At 40.9% G+C, this 22,037-nt stretch overlaps 1 protein-coding gene and 1 pseudogene across 1 annotated transcript; one reads left to right on the top strand and one right to left on the bottom strand.

Annotated features, from left to right (window-relative positions):
• The first annotated feature begins 186 nt into the window (after positions 1-186).
• Positions 187-21,465, top strand: LRIT3 (leucine rich repeat, Ig-like and transmembrane domains 3). Its single transcript, XM_002717185.6, has 4 exons — positions 187-393; positions 4,251-4,723; positions 16,551-16,856; positions 18,480-21,465. Exons 1-4 carry the CDS (start codon positions 278-280, stop codon positions 19,640-19,642), a joined length of 2,058 nt encoding a protein of 685 aa, XP_002717231.4. The 5' UTR covers positions 187-277; the 3' UTR covers positions 19,643-21,465.
• Positions 8,906-11,018, bottom strand: LOC103350804 (RAD51-associated protein 1 pseudogene; annotated as a pseudogene).
• Positions 21,466-22,037: the final 572 nt, after the last annotated feature.

The following is a 22,037-nucleotide window of genomic DNA, read 5'->3' as shown; positions in this document are numbered from 1 at the left end:
TTCTTTGCACATCCAGATATGGGCAGCTACTGAAATTATCCTGACATGCGCTTGATTTTCATTTTCCTTAGAATGTGTTACTTTGCTGAACCCATATTCAAAGGCTGAGTCGATTGATCCTCTGCAAGATACACTTGAAGGTTAAGTAACTACAGATCTCAGTTAATCCCACGTAATCTGCTGTTACTAAATGGCTGTTTGCATTCCTGGCACACCAGTTTCTGAATGCCGAGGGTTTGGTTTTTACCTTTTGTTCAAATAACCTCTAAAAGGAGCAATGAGTTTCTTTGCATGCCTGTGCATTGTGCTTCGCTTTTTGGAAAGTGTGAGTTCTTCGTGTCCCTCACAGTGCACCTGCGATTATCATGGCAGAAATGACGGCTCGGGAGCAAGGTATGCACCTCACTCTACTGCTAAAGGTTCTAATTATTCTGGCATAAAGCGCACAAACAAGGTAGCCTTATTTTGAGAGCAAATTAATTATCAGAAATCGGCGAAGAGGTTTAATTTAAATAAGGTTCAATTTAATTGGGTTAATACTACTTGCCCATGGCCTTATTTTCATTTGAGTAGCTTAACTTTTAAGCATCAGTAATTATTTGGAACTCCCAAAGACATCCTGTGTTTCATAAATATTCATTAGGCTCATATCCACAAAATATGCCTTTCGGGAGGTTAATCTATTTAAATGTTTTTGGCCAGCTCAGTTCATGGTTACAACAGCAGAAAAGGTCAGAGCTTGTCCAGATCATCTGCTGTCTGGATTTTTTATTTCACTTGAGGTTTATCTTTGCTAACAGAATTGAGGAGCGCAAGATTGCAAGAGTGAAATTAGATTCATAAGGGAAATTTTTATTTTAAACTGACCCTATTTCCTAAGTGAAGAAGCTCGAAAAATACTTTCTGTTGCTGACCCTGTAGGGCCTCACAGATGTTATTTAATCTCCAGGTTGCTTCAACATTTATCTTATATCTTATATCTTATAATGTGCAAGAGTCCTTTTAGGCATAAGAAGAGTAGGACAGAGTTCTAGTTAGGTATACATGGTAGACCTTGATTTTTTTTGGAGAGCAGGAGAGCATATTTAATAATAAAATATGATTATTTGTAATTTGGTTGAAGTAAGCAGTGAGTCTCCTAAACAAAGTGATTTGTTAGAATAGCTCAAGTCATGCCTTACAACTTTGACCAAGAAATAATAACTGAAGTATATTTCTAAGTAGTTTATCTTATTGTTATCTAAATTTTAAGACACCAAGAGCATCTATAAAATGAAAGGCCAACTGGCCAGGGATGTGCAGCAGTTAAGGATCAGCCCTGGGGGCCAGTGCTGTGGCCTAGCAGGCTGAGAAGATGCCTGTGGTGCCGGCATCCCATGTGGCCGCTGGTTTGACTCCTAGCTGCTCCACTTCCGATCCAGCTCTCTGCTGATGGCCTGGGAAAACAGTGAAAGATGGCCCAAGTGCGTGGGGACTTGCACCCACCTGGGAAATTTGGATGAAGCTCCTGGCTCCTGGCATCATTTGGGGAGTGAACTGGTGGATATAAGATCCCTGTCTCTCCCCCCCCCTCTCTCTCTGGGACTCTGTCTTTCAAATAAATAAAATAAATCTTAAAATAAATAGATATATCTGGTCTGGGAGCTCTAGAGGAAACCATCACAGAAATGTTTTCTTCATGATTGGCTCCATGATTGATGGATTTTTAGGCCTGGGAAGAACTCCAGAATTAATCTGGTTGAACCCTTGTCAGTTTACAAATGAAGAAACTCCAGAGACTAAATGGTTTGGCCCAGGTCACACAGTTGTGATCTGCAGTGACTGAGTAGTCAACGTGCCAGATCTTCCAGCTTCCAACTTGGGCTCTTTTGTGTTACAGCACCCTGAGATGCTTACCTGGTGAGTTGTAACTGCTATTGTTCTGGCGCACAGTAGCTCTAGAGTTTGTGATACAAAATAAAGATGGAGAATAACATGCAGCCCTAAAGAATTCCAGTGATTCCATGGTAACTCTAAAATTATAGCAAGAAGATGCTGCTATTAGGACAAGATAGCTGTGAGTGATTTGCATTTGTCTACATTATGGGCTGGCTTTTAAAATTCACTGATACCTTGGGCCAGCATTGTGGTGTAGCCAGTAAAGCCATCCCATATGGGTACCAGATCCTGTCCCAGCTGCTCCACTTTGATCCAGCTCCCTGCTAATGGCCTGGGAAAAGCAGCAGAAGATGGTGCAAATGCTTGGGCCCCTGTGACCCACATGAGAGACCCGGATGAAGCTGTGTTTCAACCTAGCCCAGTCATGGCTGTCTCAGTCATCTGAGGAGTGAGCCAGCAGATGGAAGACCTCTCTTTTTCTCTCTCTGTCACTTTGACTTTCAAAATAATTAAATCAATTTAGAAAATCACTGATACAGGGTTGGCATTGTGACACAGCAGGTTAAGGTGCTGCCTGGGATACTCACATCTCATATGGGCTCTCGTTCAAGTCTCTGCTGCTCAACTTTCCATCCAGCTCCCTGCTATTGCACCTGGGAAAGTGCTGGAAGATGGCCCAAGTGCTTGGGCCCCTGCCACCCCTGTGGGAGACCTAGATGGAGTTCCTGGCTCCTGGGTTTGGCCTGATCCAGACCTGCCTTTTGCAGAAGTGAACCAGAGGATGGAAGATTTCTTTATCTGTCTCTCTCACTTTTCTCTTTCAAATAAATGAATAAATAAATCTTAGAAAATTAATGTGATGTGTTTTATTGACTAGTCATCTTACTGTTACTATTCACTAAATGTGTAATATATTATCTAAACTTTGCAAAACTTTTTATTTTTCATTTTCAGCAATTCAGATGAGTATATTATAGAAGATAAAATATTTGTTTCAGCCTAAAATGTATCTAAATTATCAGTTTCTCATATTTTAAAACTTTATTTTCAACACTCCATCTTTGAATTTAAATGAAAATCTATCTAATTTATTTGAAAGGGAGAGAGAGGGAGAAACAGAGAGATCTATCTTCCACCCATTGATTCACTCCCAAATGCCTGGGGTTTGGCCAGGCTGAAGCCAGGAAATGGAAACTCAATCTGGGCCTCACGCATGGGTGAGCCATCCCTATTGCTTCCTGGGTGTGCATTAGGAGGAAGCTGGAATAAAAAACAGAGCTGGAAACTTAGGGTCTCTGATATGGAATGTCCCAAGCAGGATCTTACCCACAGTGCCAAATGCCTGTCCCAGATTCCTCATATTCTAAACCCATGCATGGGACAGGCTTGTTTTTCTATGCCTGTTTTCCACATGCCAACAAACTGGATCACAAGGTGACTTGCTTAAGGTCACTTAAGTTAGTGAGTGTTAAAGGGAATAAACCTGCAGTTTCTGGTTTATTCTCGAGGCAGAAAATCATGCACAAGTTATGTTGCTAAAAACAGAGCTCAACTTTAAATATCTAGTGCAAATATTTTCTTTTTTAAAACAAAATGATCTTATTAAAGAGGTTCAATTTATGATGTTAACAGGTGGTTATTTTAAGACAGGCCAGTTCCTCAACGGATACACTTTGGAACTGGGTACAGGTGGGTTTGAAAGGTTGCTCTGAAACCAGCTGGCTGGATGACCTTGGGAGGTTACCTAATGTTGGTGGGTCTCAGTTATTTTAGATGTAAACCCGAGGTTGTTGATAATAGCAGCAAATGCCTATTAAGTGCTTATGTGTCAGGAAGGTGTAAACATTTTATATTTAATTAATCATCACAGCAATATCATGTGGGATGAATCTTTAGGGACTGGTCAAGTGGTTTTCTATGACCAGAGAGGAGGTGGCCAACTTAGGTTTGAAACCAGATCAGCCTGACTATAGTCTACTGCAGGTGCTTTTCCCTATGACCCAATCTCTACCCCATATAGTTGTTGTGATGATTAAGTAAGGTAACGGCTGTACCCTGCATTGCCTGTAGGTAAAGAACTCCGTAAGTATTAGGTTGCACCATACGAAATTGCTGATATTTGATTATGTTTTACTAAAAATAAATAGCCATTTCAAATGGGTCAGTCTAATTGTAGAGGCTGTCATGATGATGACAATGGAGACAAAGATGATGTGTCATTAATAAACATGGTAGCTAAGGTTGAAAGCACTTTTTGTGAAAATCAATAGTGAGTGAAGAATTGATATATTTCAAACAAGGCTTTTCTTGTTGGTGTTGTTTGTTGTTTTTGCTTTTTAATGCATCTCCTTGCATCGCTCTTGTGACACCAGGTTGGTGCTATGTAATGACCTGGACATGAATGAGGTCCCTACAAACTTCCCTGTGGACACTGTGAAGCTGCGCATAGAGAAGACAGTCATCCGTGGCATCCCTGCCGAGGCCTTCTACTACCTGGTGGACCTCCAGTACCTCTGGGTGACTTACAATTCTGTGGCCAGCGTAGACTCAAGGAGCTTTTACAACCTCAAGCAACTGCATGAGTTGCGCCTGGATGGAAATTCTTTAGCTTCTTTCCCTTGGACATCTCTTCTGGATATGCCCCATCTGAGGACCCTGGATTTGCACAACAATAGAATAACCAGTGTGCCAACCGAGGCAGTCAAGTATCTGAAGAGCCTCGCCTACTTGGATTTATCAAGCAACAGACTAACCACGTTGCCACCAGATTTCCTGGAGAGTTGGTCCCACTTGGTAACAACACCTTCTGAAAATCCAGACCTTTCACCAAGAAGAATTATTCTCGGTAAACTCATGAGCCTCTAGGATTTTCATGTAGTCATACATTGTTATGTCTTCCTTCGGTTGTCCAGTCTTTTAAGATCTATTGGATTTGTTTTCTTACTCTGCATTTGCACATTTAAAAAAATTATTTATTTTCATTTTATTTGAGAGGGAAGGGGAGAGGGGAGATCTTTTTTTTTTTTCTCTTTTTAAGATTTATTTAATTGAAGGACAGAGTTACAGAGACAGACAGAGAGCAAGCTTCCATCTGCTGGTTCACTCCCCACATGGCTACAACAGCCAGGCCTGGGCCAGGCCAAAGACAGGAGCTAGGAGCTTCTTCCCAGTCTCCCATGTGGGTGCAGGGGCCCTAGCACATGGGCTATTTTCCACAGCTTTCCCAGGCACATTAGCAGGGAGCTGGATTGAAAGTGGAGCAGTAGGGACTCAAACTGGCACCCATGTGGGATGCTGGCACTGCAGGCAGCAGTTTAACCTGTAGCACAAATGCCAACCCCACATTTGTGAAGAGTACCTTATCAGTTAACCTATGTGAAGTTAGCTGTTTCCCCTGTGTAAGATCTAACAGTTATGTTTGTGTGTGCACATGTGTGTGTGCTTGTGGGGAGGGGCTTGGGAGAACTAGCCTCAGACACTGAGACACGAGACACATGGCACACAGAGGGCCTCCAGCTGAGTGACAGAGTCCTCCAGCACGCCCTGATGCTTGTGAGTACACCATCGCTCTGTATCCTGCCACAGTCCACTTCCTCTGTTCAGTGTTCAAGTCGTCATCTCGTTCTTCAGGAATGGGAGGGGGCATTGGCATCTTTAGGAACTGGCAGTGGTTTAATTCGTTAGGAAACAAATGTTCCAGATTGTCTTAATCTAAGAAAAAATGGAGGAGACACCAGTTATTTTACTGGCTCCGTATGGGTCTTCTCATAGATTCAAGCTCTTGGTTTAGCTGTAACTGATTTTGCATATTTTGATCCTGACTCTGTTTCCCTTCCGGGTGTGTTTTTGTTAGGTTCCTAAAATGTCAGCTCTTCCCAGTAAGTCCCTCCCTTCTTTTTTATTTTTGTAGAGACCTGTGGTACTCTGCATGTGCTCTTCACATGGTGAATGAATGTCTGACTGAAAGCAATGAACAGAGACCCCAATATCTCTGGGCAGTGAATTTCTTTTATACTTCAGTATGACACAGAAGCCTGAAGCTTTGGTTGATCAGTTTGGTACTAAAATTTTGTCGTCCTTTCCTCCTAATAAGGCTGTACTGTTGACTCCCCACTTGTGTCCATCACAGCTACAGAAGATGTTGCATTTTTCAGGAGAGTGAAAGAACTTCTGGGTCTTTGGCCAGTGAAACAACTTTTAAGCCTTTTGGAGCAAGAGGTGACTTAGATGTTACATTTGTGTCTGTCTAACCCATATCACATCCTCAAATAGTTGCCGAGTATAAATTAAACAAAAGATATATTTGAGGTTTTGGGGGGTAAAAATGAAAATGCTATGGTGGCATTGACATGACTTTAGCATTGCTGTTGCTGAAATGTAACTGTGTTTGGTGCTTATGACTGAGAATAAGGGTGAAAAGAACCAAATGGATGGAAGAATACTCGTGTAAGCTTTTCTTATTTTTCTTTTTTTAAATTTTATTTAATGAACATAAATTTCCAAAGTACAGCTTATGGATTACAATAGCTCCCCCCCCCCCATAAGCTTTTCTTATTTTGCATTTCATGTTTTACCCACTGTTTATGTAGTCTTGCAAATGTCAAACTTTTTTGATTAGAGAATAAAATAATTATTGCAGGATGGGTTAAAAAAAGCACAATAATTTAACAGATATTTGAGAAGGCTGTACACTGGTAAACACCATGTCAACTCCTACTGCAGTATTTTTTTTTTTTTTAAAGAAAATATTTATTTACTTGAGAGGCAAGAAGAGAGAGAGACAGTTCCTGTCAATTGGTTCATGCCTCAAATACCCACATCAGCTGGGGCTGGGCCAGGTGAAGTCAGGAGCTGGGAACCTAATCCAAGTCTTCCATATGAGTAACAGTAACTGATTCACTTGAGCCATCCCTGCTGGCCTCCCAGGGCCCACGTTGGCAGGAAGCTGGAGTCAGAAGCCAGAGACTGAAACTGAACCTCAGTACTCCAATATGGGATATGGGCAATTTAACTGCTCGGCCAAATGCTCACTCCTTACTTTATTTGATCCTTACAAGTAAGGCAAACAGCTAGAAATTGTCTTAATTTAAGCAGTGAGATTATATTTCTCTGCTTCTTGGAAAGTAATTATATTTCTAAGTTTCTTGGAAAGTAATTCTTGGCTTTAATAGAATTACCCAAAGAAAAGATATAAAGTAGAATATAAAACTCAGTTACTAAATTGCTATTACTATCTGTCTAATGATTAGTTGTTAACATTACTATGAAGAAAAAATTTGCATAACAATATTTTCCTTTGGGAGTTAAATCTTGAAGAGAATTTAGAGATCAAGTGGAAAGGGCTATTATATTTCAGTATCCATGAAGAGTTATCCAAGCATCTTCATATGCATTTTAGGACCTGGGTTCTTTAAAAGTATAATGTGAAGGCCGGCGCCGCGGCTCACTAGGCTAATCCTCCGCCTAGCGGAGCCGGCACACCGGGTTCTAGTCCCGGTTGCCCCTCTTCCAGGCCAGCCCTCTGCTGTGGCCAGGGAGTGCAGTGGAGGATGGCCCAAGTGCTTGGGCCCTGCACCCCATGGGAGACCAGGAAAAGCACCTGGCTCCTGGCTCCTGCCATCGGATCAGCGCGGTGCGCCGCAGCGCGCCGGCCGTGGCGGTCATTGGAGGGTGAACCAACGGCAAAGGAAGACCTTTCTCTCTGTCTCTCTCTCTCACTATCCACTCTGCCTGTCCAAAAAAAAAAAAAAAAAAGTATAATGTGAAAACATGTTAGACAAAATACTAAACTTAAAAAGCAGGTGTGTAATTGTGTATAAAGCATTATCATAGCTATTTAAAAGGTGCAAAGAAAGAGACTGAAAAATACATTAACTGGCTAACTTATTTTTGGGTGGTGGGGCATCTTTTCATCTTTTAGAATAGTTTTGAGATGATCTGTGGTGATCATGATAGTTTCTTTTTTGTTTTTATCAAAGAAAAGAAAATTTTCAGTTTTGTTAAAGGTTTTGACAATGAAGACTTCAGAAAATGTTATTAAATTCTATCTGATATATAGTAATCATCTATTTCCAAGTAGAAGAAAAATATGCTAACCATTTTGACATGTAAAATAATTCTGAATTCTTACTACAAAATGATTTATCTAAAATATGAAGTATCTTTGCACTAAAACTGACAATGTATATTAAGTAACTTGTATGATTTCAGAAATGTCTCCTGAATGCAACGGGAATGTTTCCTGTGGCCAGATAAACTCTAAACTTAAGGTGTCATAAACTTGACAAAGCCAGAAAAGAACACCACATTGCTTGAATAGCATGTGGCAGGGACTTCCTGTCACAATGACAACCACCCAATGACAATGACTTATGATGCCAAAGGAAGACAGAGCATGCCTTTCAAAGGAAAATGGCGTGAGAAGATAATTCTTACAAACAAATCAGTTACCGAAGTCATCAAGAAGAGTGAACAGATTCACCAAGTGAAATGGGTAGAGACCATTTTGATGACATGACATGTTGCATATTACATTGCCCTCCTCAAATACAAAATACAAGCAGAAGCCAAACATAAACATAAACATATTTGCAAAACTGATCCTCGCAACCAAACATTTCTTTGCTACCACCCGCAGTTATTAATGACACTTGGAAACAAGGGTTTATAACTCATGCTAATCTGGACTAGCCAAGGTGGATCTTTGCTACCACCCGCAGTTATTAATGACACTTGGAAGCAAGGGTTTATAATTCATGCTAATCTGGACTAGCCAAGGTGGATTTGGACTCTGATTGGGAGACAAAACAGTTACTCCTGCCAGGGAGCTGACTGGGAGGACCCACTGAAGCTTCCTGCTCAGAGTTGAAGGACTGTGTATTTGTAATGATTTCCTAGTGGCCTCTAAATTAAGATCAATCTTTCTTGATGTGGACAGTGGTTCTGATCTGACCGCAGATGGATCAGAGTCCGCTGAACTCACCAAAGCACTATATTTGCATTTTGATTTCTTCTTCCTTTCTACTGAGGATTTTACCTTCACTTCTTTCTTTTTTATTTTTTTTAACTTTACTTTTTCTCATAGCAAAAGGCTTCATCATCATCTTCACTCTCTCCACGATGAGAACCATCTGCAGAATCTTCACTGGTTGCAAAATCTGGCTCAGTGTCGTTAGAGTTGTTGCCGTCACTTCCTTTCAGCAGAATCTTCCTCTGCTGCAGTCCAGGTGGAGATGCTGTGTTTGTTTCCCATCAGCCCCATGAGAACCGTCTTCCTATCTTCCTCAGTGATTCCATTCACATCTAGATAATCCCTGACCTCACTGCGATTAGAGATCTGAGGAGATACTTCATTTCTGTTTCACTACTGCCGTGGTTTTCCGTGCTTTTCTGTTGACACTTCTGCATGTCCGTGCTGACTGCTGAAGCTCCTTCACTGATACAGCAGGTGCAACTTCTGCATCTCTCTAGTAGAGCTTGTCCCCTAAAGCCATCCTTTTGGGGTTTTCTCTTGGACTTTGGCGTCTTCTTTCTAGAAATACTTCAAGTTAGATTTTTGTTTGTCTTGTTCGAACTCCACTGGTGTTGTTCTGGGTTTATAGTTTAGAGGTACAGTTGTAAAGACAAAATTATCGCTGTTACAGTCCTCAAACTGCAAGCAATTGACTGGTTTCCTATGGTTCTCCTTGTCTACAAGCAAAATGAAGCAAGTTCTCCTTTAGGCCTGACCTCAGAGGGCAGCATTTCTCCCCCCCACCCACCTCTTTTTTTTTTTTTTTTTTATTAAGATTTATTTATTTATTTAAAAGTCAGAGAGAGAGTTACAGAGAGGCAGGGGCAGAGAGAGAGAGAGAAAGAGAGAGAGAGAGAGAGAGAGAGAGAGAGAGAGAAAGTCTTCCTTCTGCTGATTCACTCCCCAGATGGCTGCAATGACTTCTTCCAGGTCTCCCACACGGGTGCAGGGGGCCCTTGGGCCATCTTCTACTGCTTTCCCAGGCCATAGCAGAGAGCTGGATTGGAAGAGTGGCTGGGACTAGAACTGGCGCCCATATGGGTTGCCAGCTTTGCAGGCAGTGGCTTTACCTGCTACGCCATAGCGCCAGCCCCTTTTTTCCCCTTTGTAACACAGCAAACATGGCTTTGCTGAGGTTAGCTGTCATCCACATCACAGCATGTTCCACACTCTGTTATTTCACTATCATTATCAGTGTAAAAGTAATTATCAAGGTGGAGAGTGGAATGTCTGGCTTTAGGTGGGGTTGAAGCTGCCACAGCAGACAAGGAGAACTTGAGAGTTGCAAATTTCCAGCTTTGAGGGGAGCCATGGTGCAGCCTGTGAGACAGCACAAGACAAAGACTTAACCTGAAGTACCTCTTGTAGTCCACACCGTTTCCTCCCTATTTTATAAAAGAAAAAACAAAGCATAAGATTCACTCACTACATAATAAAGGATCTGGGGGTTGGATATACCGGCCACTGGGGTCCAGGACCCATGTACTTCACCTTTCCTTTATAATACAATGTATATGATAATGTCAGCATTATTTTTCTCACATCTGCTTTACCTTAATGATCTCTTTAAGTCATGCATTTATTTAATAACAAAGAGAAAAAGTCAGGGAGAGGATTTTTGGTTATTCTCTTCTCCTTAGTAAAAATATCAGCTTAGTAAAACTGTCCTTATATGTATCCATAAAAATACAAACTAGCAAGCATTTAAGAACTTTGAAATTAGATTTTTGGTTTGCATTACAGGTAAATTTCCATGGTCTCTGTCTCAAGATTAAGGAACTATTTTCATTTTCTGTATTCTAAAAGCATACAATGCTTTTTGGGTGTTTATTTTTATTTTTATTTTTTTACCGATACTCAAATTTGCTTAGTTATAAACATGGCTCTTTCCTTATTCAGAAAGAAAATTGTCTGAAAGACAGTAGCAGAATTACACAGAATTTTCTAAGATGACATTAAATTTAGTTCAACAGACACTAACTGTCCTCTGTCAATATGGCCTGTCTTTTGCTGGGCATGAAGAACATTCCACGTGGTTACGATGTCACCTTGCCAGGTGCTCTTCTGAGGATCTCACTTGTATGTCCTCAGTATTCCCACAAGGCGATGTGATGGTCATCACCCTCATTTCCCGTCTGGTAAGGAGGCAGCATCAGGCTTCAGATGCACAGTCCACTTCCAGAGACCTCACTCTCATTTTTTTTAAACTTTTGCTTACATCGAAGGATTTACCTACAGTAACATAAAGGATCTTTAGTGTAGAGTTTGTTAAATTCTGATAAATATGTACTCCCATGAAACCCTCCCCCTCATCAAGAGGCAGAATATTTCTTTCACCTAGCGAGTTCCTTTTGCTCCTTCCCAGCCAACCCTCCTCCTCCCAATCAGCATGCTTGTCTACCTTCAAGAGCTTCTAATCTGAAGAATAACTTTTGTGCAAGAACTTATTGTTAATTTTTCATTAAAAAAGAACATTTAAGTTAACTACTCTGATATATGGAAACTTTTACCATTTAAAAAAGGGATAAAAACAAAAGCAAAGTTCACTTGTCCCATGCAAGAATAGTTACATAAAATAAATTAATGAATGCAGACTACTGTGATTATAGTTGGTATGTTGCCTTGAAGGAATGTAGTGCAAGTAACAGTTTAACTTTAGAAAGAGTTCTTGTACCTTTGTCCCCAGGCATAAAAATACATTGATGGAGGTGTTCAGTTCTTGGATCACTGTTTTTATTCAGGCTTTAAAAATTGTGTTTTGACCTTAGTGATTTCAAACCTGGAAAAAATAGACGTTTTATTTTTGAGGAATTTAAAAATATTTACTCCTAGTTTACATATAATTTTTAACTAATATGGCTTCACCATTCACCAATTTTTATAAAAATTTCAAAGTGTGAATGAAACTGTTAATGTTATAGCTATCAAGTCTTTCTGCATATAGACGTGTATGTTCCAGATATTGCTGCTTTGACATGTTTTATTTCTAGACAACAGCTCTTAGAGCTTGCATTCTACCTGCAGATTTTAGATCACAAAGAGATGAGTTATGGTGGAAAGAGTATTAGATTTGGAGGACAAAACTAATCTTATACATAGGACTCTAAAGTACTTAGAAGTCAAGGTAGTAATCACTTTGCCCTTTGATTTGGTGTGAAATTGGAAGATGATGTAAAACATAGCCTAGTGAGGAATGAGATATTAAAAATCAGGACACTGAAGGTCAAAACCTGTCTGTCCAGTTGTGTGCCCTTGAGCTGGTTTTTTAATCTCCCTGGGCCTCAGGTTTTCTCTTTACAATGAAGATGGTAATAGTGCTACCTACTTTATGCTTTTGTGAGTATTGAGCCAGGCAGTCCATGGTTTCTTAAATTTCTGCATGTCCTGTGAGCAGATTTGATGTTTGTTAGAGAACAGGTTTGAAAGGAAGAGATATAGCTACTTCCAGACAAAGTGCTGGCATACTTACTAGCCAGTGTAATAAAGATAATGTCTTCTTCCAGTGCTATGAGTAATACACCATCCTTCAACTCCAAGCAGGAGTCTTGGGTGTTCTACCAACATCTCAACTTACTTGCTATGGCAGGCTGATTCCTGCTGTTTATCCAGGTGGTTTGTCAGGCTAGTTCATCTAGGCTAGTTAGTCCAGACTAGCTTCTCCAGGATACTTCTTTGGTGCTACAAGAAGGAATGCTCCAGACCAACTGGGATGTTTTGGTCACCCTAATGTCAAGGTAAACCTTTAGCACCTTTATTGTTCTTGACAAGTACAGTATTTGCCATGTACAAAACATTAACTTTTAACTTATGTTGTTATTATTATATATTAAAACTTTGACTTTATTAACCAGAAGTTTTAAGAGCTATGTTTAGCTCTTAAAGTTTATAGTGCTTTTTACCATGATTAAGCCATTGTCCACAGTAATTTATATGAATTCTTTAATTAAAGTTTCATGCAACTCTATGAAAGAATTGCTGCCATTATATACATTTTATAGATGAGGTTTAGAGAGATACCTAACTACTGTGGTGGAGCTTGGTAGAATCAAGATTTTAGCCCCAATTTTAGGTTCAAAGGCCACACTTAGTCATTGCAAAATGGACTAGAAAGTCTGCTTGTGGGACGAAGTTGGGTGAAAGAGCCAACGCTTAAGAGAACAGAATTCAAATATCAATTAGAGAACAAGCCACAGGTTCACAGGACCAAATGTAAGAGGGAAATGTTCCAGATTAGCCACTCATGGATGAAAAGCAAAATTGTTTTTAAAGATTGATTTTATTTATTTGAAAGACAGAGTTACAGAGAGAGGTAGAGAGAGAGGTCTTCCATCTGTTGGTTCACTCCCCAATTGGCTGCAATGGCCGGAGCTGAGCCTATCTGAAGCCAGGAGCCAGGAGCTTCTTCTGGGTCTCCCATGTAGGTGCAGGGGCCCAAGGACTTGGGCCATCTTCTACTGCTTTCCAGGCCATAGCAGAGAGCTGGATTGGAAGAGGAGCAGCTGGGATTAGAACCAGCACCCATATGGGATGCCCGTACTTCAGGCCAGGGCTTTAACCTGCTGCACAAATTTCTAAAGTACAAGATTAAATGCGCATGAACAGAATTGTTGAATGAGTGAATGGTTAAATTTCCAACGTGGTTAGAATTCTTTAAAGTGTTATTCTGCCTTTTCTTCTCAATTTACAATTCACTCCATTAGTAAAAATCCGTATCTATGCATTTCTGAAAGAAAACCCTTTCTACATGGGGCTTTAGTTGAAGTAGTTGTGGGATGTTGCCCTTAAAGCCCTAGGGCTCCTTAAGCCCTAGGAGGGACTTGTTTTCAGCCATAAAGTGTGGCAGTACAATCTTAGATCCTTCTGAGATTTTGGCAGACATTTATAGTCCCAATTGGGTTGAATTTTTACCCTGAACTCCCTTCTTTGAGAATTTTGAGGCTGGGAGTGAGAAAACTTTGTAATTGAACTCATAAAGTTTTGCTTCTTTTGAGTGTTACAGTTCTTCTTTAGCTGTTGTCTCCTCCCCCGCCCCCCCCCCTTTTAAGATGTATTTATCTTATTGGAAAGGCAGAGTTAGAGAAAGAGAGAGAGAGAGAGAGAGAGAGAGAGAGAAAGAGAGAGGCAGAGACAGAAGAATCTTCCATCCTTTGGTTCACTCCCCAAATGGTCCGCAATGGCTGGAACTGGGCTGATCCAAAGCCAAAAACTTCTTTTGGGTCTCCCACAAGGGTGCAGAGGACCAAGTATTAGGGCCACCCTCCACTGCTTTCACAGGCTCCACTGCTTTCACAGCAGAGAGTTGGATTGGAAGTGGAGCAGCCAGGACTCATGGGCTCCCATAAGGGATGTTGGCACCTATGGCTTGCCCACGATACCACAGTGCCAGCCCCTGTTGTCTCTCCTTTACATTTAAACATGAAGCAGATGCCAGGTTCAGGTTTCAACACTCTGTGTGGAAATATTCTTGGGTAGAACACCCATCTCATTGAGTGTGTTTTCAATTTTCTATGTTTGCCATAGGTCACAGGGTGGCTAATCTTTCTGCCACTCCACAGCAAGGATCCCCTTTCAGTTTCCAGTAACATTTTTCCTACTTTAAGCTTTCACTGAAAGTCTCTATAAGGGCCAAATTCTTTTTTTTATTTTAAGATTTTACTTAATTTGTTTGAGAGGTAGAATTACAGACAGTGAGAGGCAGAGACAGACAGAGGTCTTCCATCTGCTGATTCACTCCTCAGATGGCCTCAACGGCCGGAGCTGAGCTGATCTGAAACCAGGAACCAGGAGCTTCTTCTGGGTCTCTCATGCAGGTGCAGGGGCCCATGGAGTTGGGCCATCTTCTACTGCCATCTGAGGTCATAGCAGAGAGCTGGATGGGAAGAGGAGCATCTGGGACTTGAACCAGTGCCCATATGGGATGCTGGTGCGGCAGGTGGAGGATTAACCTACTGCACCACAGCACTGGCCCCCAAACAAATTCTAATGACTCTGAAAGCAGAGGCAGATTCTGAAGGCACCTGCAACAGGAAGTGGATTTCTTGCACCTGAGCCTCTCTTCAAGGCAGATGTAAGCCAAGTGTCTCCATGGCTACCACATGTGACAAGCATGATGGGTGGTGTTTCTGCTAATATCAATCTTTTCAGTCTCATGTCCTGCTATTGCCTGTGTCTCACACTATATTTTTGCTACACAAAACTTTTATTACCTCAATATGTCTTCAAACAGCCCAAAACCTTGACATAGTCCTGATTGAGTTAGATGCCTCTTAGCACTTTATAAGACTTACATCACAGGGCTGGCGCTGGGTCTAGCAGGTAAAACTGCCACCTGCAGTGCCAGCATCCCATGTGGGCACTAGTTCGAATCCCAGCTGCTGCACTTATGATCCAGCACTCTGTTATGGCCTGGGAAAGCAGTTGAAGATGGCCCAGGTCTTTGGTCCCCTCCACTCACAAGAGAGACCTGGAAGAGGCTCCTGGCTCCTGGTTTCAGATCAGCCCAGCTCCAGCAGTTGCAGCCAACTGGGGAGTGAACCAGCAGATGGAAGACCTCTCTCTCTGCCTCTCCTTCTCCCTCTGTGTAACTCTGACTTTCAAATAAAATAAATCTTAAAAAAAATCAAAAATACACATTAAAAAAGACTTACATCACCACAAGTATTTTCACAACACCCTAGAAATACCTTTGACACTTTATTTATGGCATTCTATGGTACTTGGATTCAAATCCTGGCTCTGACATTTGCTACGTGACTTTGGGGAAGTTATTTGACCTCTCTATATCTTAGCTTCTTCATCTTTAAAATGTGGATAATAACACTATCTTTTTCATAGAATTGTTGGGATTAAAAGACATAATAGGGCCGGCGCCGCGGCTCACTAGGCTAATCCTCCGCCTAGCGGCGCCGGCACACCGGGTTCTAGTCCCGGTCGGGGCGCCGGATTCTGTCCCGGTTGTCCCTCTTCCAAGCCAGCCCTCTGCTGTGGCCAGGGAGTGCAGTGGAGGATGGCCCAGGTGCTTGGGCCCTGCACTCCATGGGAGACCAGGAAAAGCACCTGGCTCCTGGCTCCTGCCATCGGATCAGCGCGGTGCGCCGGCCGCAGCGCGCCGGCCGCGCCGGCCATTGGAGGGTGAACCAACGGCAAAAGGAAGACCTTTCTCTCTGTCTCTCTCTCTCACTGTCCACTCTGCCTGTCAAAAAAAAAAAAAAAAAAAAAAAAAAAGACATAATACAGGTAAGTGCTTAGAACAAAACCTAGCACAAAGTAAATGTTCAACAAATATTGACTATGAATATTAGTGATTTGAACTAGTAGAAGCACATATTTTTGAAAAAGATTTATTTATTTGAAAGTCAGAATTAGAGAGAGAGAGGGAGACACACACACAGACACAGATCTTACATTTGCTGGTTCACTCCCCCAAATGGCTGGACCAGGCTGAAGCCAGAAGCCAGGAGCGTCATTGGAATCTAGATATGACATATTAATTCAGGTTGCTGGTTTGCAGGGCAAATGGAAAATAGAGGCGACTCTATTTCATCTCCCACAGCACTTCTGTTTTTAGGGAGATGGTGTAGACACCTCCTTTCCCAAGAGAACCTGTCAACTGAATTCATCAGAATAGCCTGTATCAACCTTTTTCTCCCTTCTGTTTTAGGTCTGCAGGATAACCCTTGGTTCTGTGACTGTCGTATTTCCAAAATTATCGAGCTGTCGAAGTTCGCTGACCCTGCTGTTGTGCTTCTTGACCCACTGATGATTTGCAGTGAACCTGAGCGCCTCACAGGGGTTTTGTTTCAGCGAGCTGAGTTGGAGCGGTGTCTGAAACCATCGGTGATGACCTCAGCCACCAAAATCACATCTGCTCCTGGCAGTAATGTTCTGCTGCGGTGTGATGCCACCGGTTACCCCACCCCACAGCTCACGTGGACCAGGTCCAACAGCTTGCCAGTGAATTATACAGGTATTTTCTTCATTCAGCCCTATGAAACAAGGAGTTTACAAAAGTCTGAACCTAATTTCACATCTTTGTATGATTTGAAATTGGCTGATCAATTCTAATGAAGTATACCAAGGTTGTTGAATGCAAGGAATTTGAAAGGCACATTTTCTTAGTTATTTCCCTCAGGTAATCCTACTATAGGTTAAGCAGCCCTAACTAGAAAATCTGAAATCTGAAATACTCCAAAATCCAAAACATTCTGAGCATGATGTGATGAGCTGAGCTCATGTGATGGGTCACGGTCAAAATGCAGGGGCACTAAACATATTGCATAAAGTTAACTTCAGGTGTGTATAAAACATTGATGAGTTTCATGTTTAGATTTTATTCTATTCCCCAGGTGTCTCATTATGTATATGCCAATATGCCAAAATCTAAAAAATATCCAAATTCTGAAACATTTCCCAAACATTGTGGATAAGGGATACTCAACTTGTACCTAGATAAAGTTAGACAATCTAGTCTTTTTTTCCTTTAGGTAGAAAATCAAATAACCCGGTGGATGGATGGTTGCTGACAAGGCATTTGGCATGCCCTATCATCTTGGATATAGCTCACTTCAAAATGTTCAAGCATTATAATTTTTAAAAAGGATCTTTTATGCAAATTTCTCATGTTTAATGATTATTTAAATAATAAAGTATATGGAAACCTTATTATGAGACAGAAAGTACAATTTTGAGAAATATCAATGATATAGCCCTTTCAAATCTGGGCTTGGGCTCCAGTTTCCATAGTGACATTCTGACTCTTCAAGGAATATACTTTTTAAAATTCTTTAAAATTAAATTAAAATTGAGATGGAAAAGAATTAAACCTGATGGACTAATACACCTTAAATCCTAATATTCCTACATACAGGTAGAAAATGGGCCACAGTTTAATGAGTTAAGCTTTGGGCTCCTGGGATGCTTCCTCAAAAATTATTCTTTAGACAGTTTCCTAATACAAGATAGGATGGAAATATGTTGCAATTTTAGTGTTTAGGAAAGCAAAATTCCAATTTTTATAAAATCTATATGTTGCTTTGTAAGCAAAATAATATAATTTGCTAGTTTTTCTAACTTAGATATAAAATGAATACAGATGAAGACTCTTCCATGCCCAGAAATGATCTGCTGTACCTCTTGGTTGTATGGACAGATGCATTTTATTGCAACAAAAATTATCCTGAGAGGAGCATCTTATGATAAACATTTTATAGCATCACAGTTAAAATTAGAAGGGACCTTCGAGATCACTTTGTCCTACACCCTTACTTTATAAATGCAGAGACAGAGGACTAAAGGCACCAATTGTCTTGTCTAAAAATCACATAGTACTTTGTGAACAAAAGTTTACTAAACCCAAACTCCTTGTTTTCCATCCCTATGTTTTGAAAATCATCATTCCTCATATAGACTTCATGGTACCTGGTAGACCCTCCAGCCTTACCTGAACAATCCGCTGACCCATCACTGCCCATTTCCCTCTTGGCTTATGTGAGGGGGACACATGAAAACAGATGCAGTTTCCTTCTCATTTGGCATGGTTTCTCTAGTTTTCCCTTTTTTGCTCACAGAGTGCACCTTTGTTTCCTTCTAGTAATTCAGGAATCTCCAGGGGAAGGAGTCAGGTGGTCCATAATCAGCTTGGCAGGCATTTCTCACAAGGATGCTGGGGACTACAAATGCAAGGCCAAAAATCTGGCTGGGATGTCAGAAGCTGTGGTTACCGTGACAGTGGTTGGCACTGTCACCACAACTATCTCATCAGATATTTCTGAAAGAAGAACTGGAGATCACCTGGAGCCAGAGGCCCAGCCAGGATTTGGAAGACCAACATCCATGTCCACGTCATCATCTTCTCCTGAGTCGCTTTCCTCCTCTTCGTCCTTCCCTGCTTCTTCCACTTCTGTTTCTGCTTCGGCTTTGTCACCTCCTGCTACTTCTTTCTCTTTGTCTCCTTTCTTCTCTTCGATCATTTCTTCAACCACAACTCTAAGCACTGGTGCTTCAGCACGCCCCACCATGGCCAGCAGGCAGTCGCTTCAGCTCCATGCAGATGGCAGAAGAAATTTAAAGGTAGAGATGAGTGGAAGTAAGCTTCCTCCAGCCAGTGCAAGCAAGAAAGAAGAGTTGGCATTTCTGGACCAAGCAACACCTACGGAGACGAATGCCACAGTAGAAAACCTCAGGGTGGTCAGTGAGACGGAAGAGAGTGTGACTTTGAAGTGGAACACCATCAACACCATGCATAACTCTGCAATGACTGTGCTGTATTCCAAGTATGGGGACAAGGACCTGCTCCTGTTAAATGCAGACTCCAGCAAGAACCAAGTAACCATAGATGGTCTGGAGCCCGGTAGACAATACATGGCATGTGTCTGTCCAAAAGGGGTGCCTCCCCAAAGAGACCAATGTATCACCTTTTCTACTGACAGAGTTGTAGAAGAAGGTGATTCTCAGTGGTCTTTCCTTATTGTGGTGACAAGTACTGCCTGTGTGGTTGCTGTGCCATTGATTTGTTTCTTGTTGTACAAAGTTTGCAAGCTGCAATGTAAATCAGACTCTTTCTGGGAAGATGATTTATCAAAAGAGACTTATATCCAATTTGAGACGCTGTCCCCCAGGTCTCAAAGTGTAGGTGAGCTCTGGACACGAAGGCACAGAGACGATACAGAAAAATTACTGCTTTGTTCTAAGTCAAGTGTGGACTCTCAACTCACTTTTAAAAGTGAGGATTTTAAGCCAGTATATTATTGCTAAGCTTTTGCATCTCAAGGAGGACATGGCCTTCCAAATTAAGGATCTGAGGGTATAGCTGATCCTCTCAATGGATTTTGGGCAGACTTTCAGATTCTATATGAAAATCACAAATGGGGTGCTTTTAAATGTGTTTTTAAAAAGTGCCACAGGACTTCCAAACGGAATCTTGATCTTTGTTGTGTGAGGGGAATGTCCACAGAAATAATTTTTAGGATAATGCTTCATAAGTTATTAGAACAAGTTTTAATATTAACTCTCATAATACAACTCTTTGAGGACAGAGATCTTGCATGGGGAGTTAGTGCACAGTGACTCCTGTTGTTAATTTAACAACTAACACTCTTATGTGTGATGTCAATGACCACATGAGGCTCTTGACATGAGCTGCCTAGGCTATGGAAGCCTTTTGAATCCACAAGCTCCTTCAGTATTTAGACAAGGCCATAAGCAAAGTGGAAGTTCTCTCCTCTCTTCAGAGAAAAGTACATCCTTCTTTGATGACCAATTCTTTCCATTGGGGTCTCATCTACAGAGATCCTTCATGTAGGACACTTTTTGCTACAGTGTGTTGGCTTTCCATGCCTGAAATGCTCTTGTGGGCCTTTCAGCCAGACCAGAATGCCTTAATGGCTGATTTTGAGCTCAGAGTGCTGCTTAAAGCGATTGTCATTCTATAAGCCTGCTGTATGGATTGCTTCCTATGGTGGAACATTTGCTCTTTTTTAATTCTATTATTATTATCAAACACTTATTCCTATTTATATGGTCACTTTAACACTTAATCATATCTTTATGATCACTTTTACACTTAAAATGCTGTTTTTACCACTCAGCTTAAGGGGATTTGGGATCCCACGTCACATTTTTAAACTGTACCCTTAGAAGTAAGTCTGTAGGAATGTATGCAGAATTATACAGCTTTACAGTTATAAACTTCATATGTTTTGTAATTACTATTTTAGGGAGATTTCTTAAAAAAAAAAAAACTAGAAATAGAATGGCCATATTATCTAGCAATCCCACTACTGGTATATAGCAAAAAAACTTGAACACAATGAATCAGAGATATGTGCACCACCATGTTTATAGCAGTACTGTTCACAATAGCCAACATTTGGAACCAACCAAGGTGTCCATCAGATGAATGGATGAAGAAAATGTGGTGTATATATACATACAAAATGGAATATTATTCATCTATAAAAAGAATAAAATTCTACCATTTGCAGCAAAATGGACACCACTGGAGGATATTGTATTCAGTGAAATGAGCTGGACCCAGAAAGACAAATACTGCATGTTCTCCCTTATATGTGGGAGTTAAATTTTTAAAAAGAAACATAAAAGAAAAAAGAAACGTTTGTGTATATCAGTATTGCTGCAAATATGGCTTTGTAAAACTTCATTTTACACCTTGCAAAATCAATGGTTAAGAATATTACACTACCATAATTTTAATGATCTGTGATTACTTTAAAATTTATTGTATATGGGTGAAACGGTCATTTTTCCATTTACTTGTTGTTTATAGCTGTTGTATGTATTTCCACCAAACTAGACCTTAGACTAAACTAGTGTCTTTTTGCTTTTTACTTGTTAAAATTCTTATTCAGTGAAATAATAAGCCTTTTTACTGTAATGTAAATTTAAAATATGTTATCTCAAAAACTAAACAAAAAGAGAGAAAGGGAGAAAAAAGTAAAAAAGAGAGGAGGAGAGAAGAAGGAAATACTATGTTTTCAGAATTGTATCTATAAATCACACTGAATCTGTTAAAAACTAATTAAATTTTTTTAAAAATTTACATTAAAAAAGAAAAAAAATGGTATGCTGAGGTTGTTAAGATCTATTGTACAATAAGATATTGTGGGGTAGGGAGAGAGAAAGAGAGAGAAAGAGGGAGGGACCACATTTATATAACTTTTATTATATTGTTATAATTGTTCTATTTCTATTATTAGTCTCTTATTTGACTAATTTATAAATTAAACTTTATCACAGGTATGTATGTATAGGAAAAAGACAATGTATATAGTATATAGATTTTGGTGCTGTCCAGTTGCAGGCATCCACTGGAGGTCTTGCAGTCCCTCCCCAAGCGTAAGAGGGGCCTGCTGTGCTCAGCTTCAAGGCCTGCTGAACAGCATACCCTGCCTGAACTGCCTGGCAACAAGGGCTGGAAGTGGCTGGTGTGTAGCTGAGAAAGGAAGGGAGTTTTAGGCATGCTCCAGCGGATTTGCACAGCTGTCACTGCCTTGGGACGGTGGCACCAGGGAAACCTCCGAAGAGACTAAGGGTTTTGTAACATTCATCTGTTCTTGACCCCAGCTCAAGTCTATCCAGTCTGGGAGGAGCTGCCTCATGCACAAGGAGCTCTGTGCCTTCACTTCCCAGA

The sequence above is a fragment of the Oryctolagus cuniculus genome, chromosome 8, assembly GCF_051225735.1.
Source record: "Oryctolagus cuniculus isolate XC-2025 breed Fujian yellow rabbit chromosome 8, ASM5122573v1, whole genome shotgun sequence".
Classification (NCBI taxonomy): domain Eukaryota; kingdom Metazoa; phylum Chordata; class Mammalia; order Lagomorpha; family Leporidae; genus Oryctolagus; species Oryctolagus cuniculus.
This window is presented reverse-complemented; position numbering and strand designations above follow the sequence as displayed.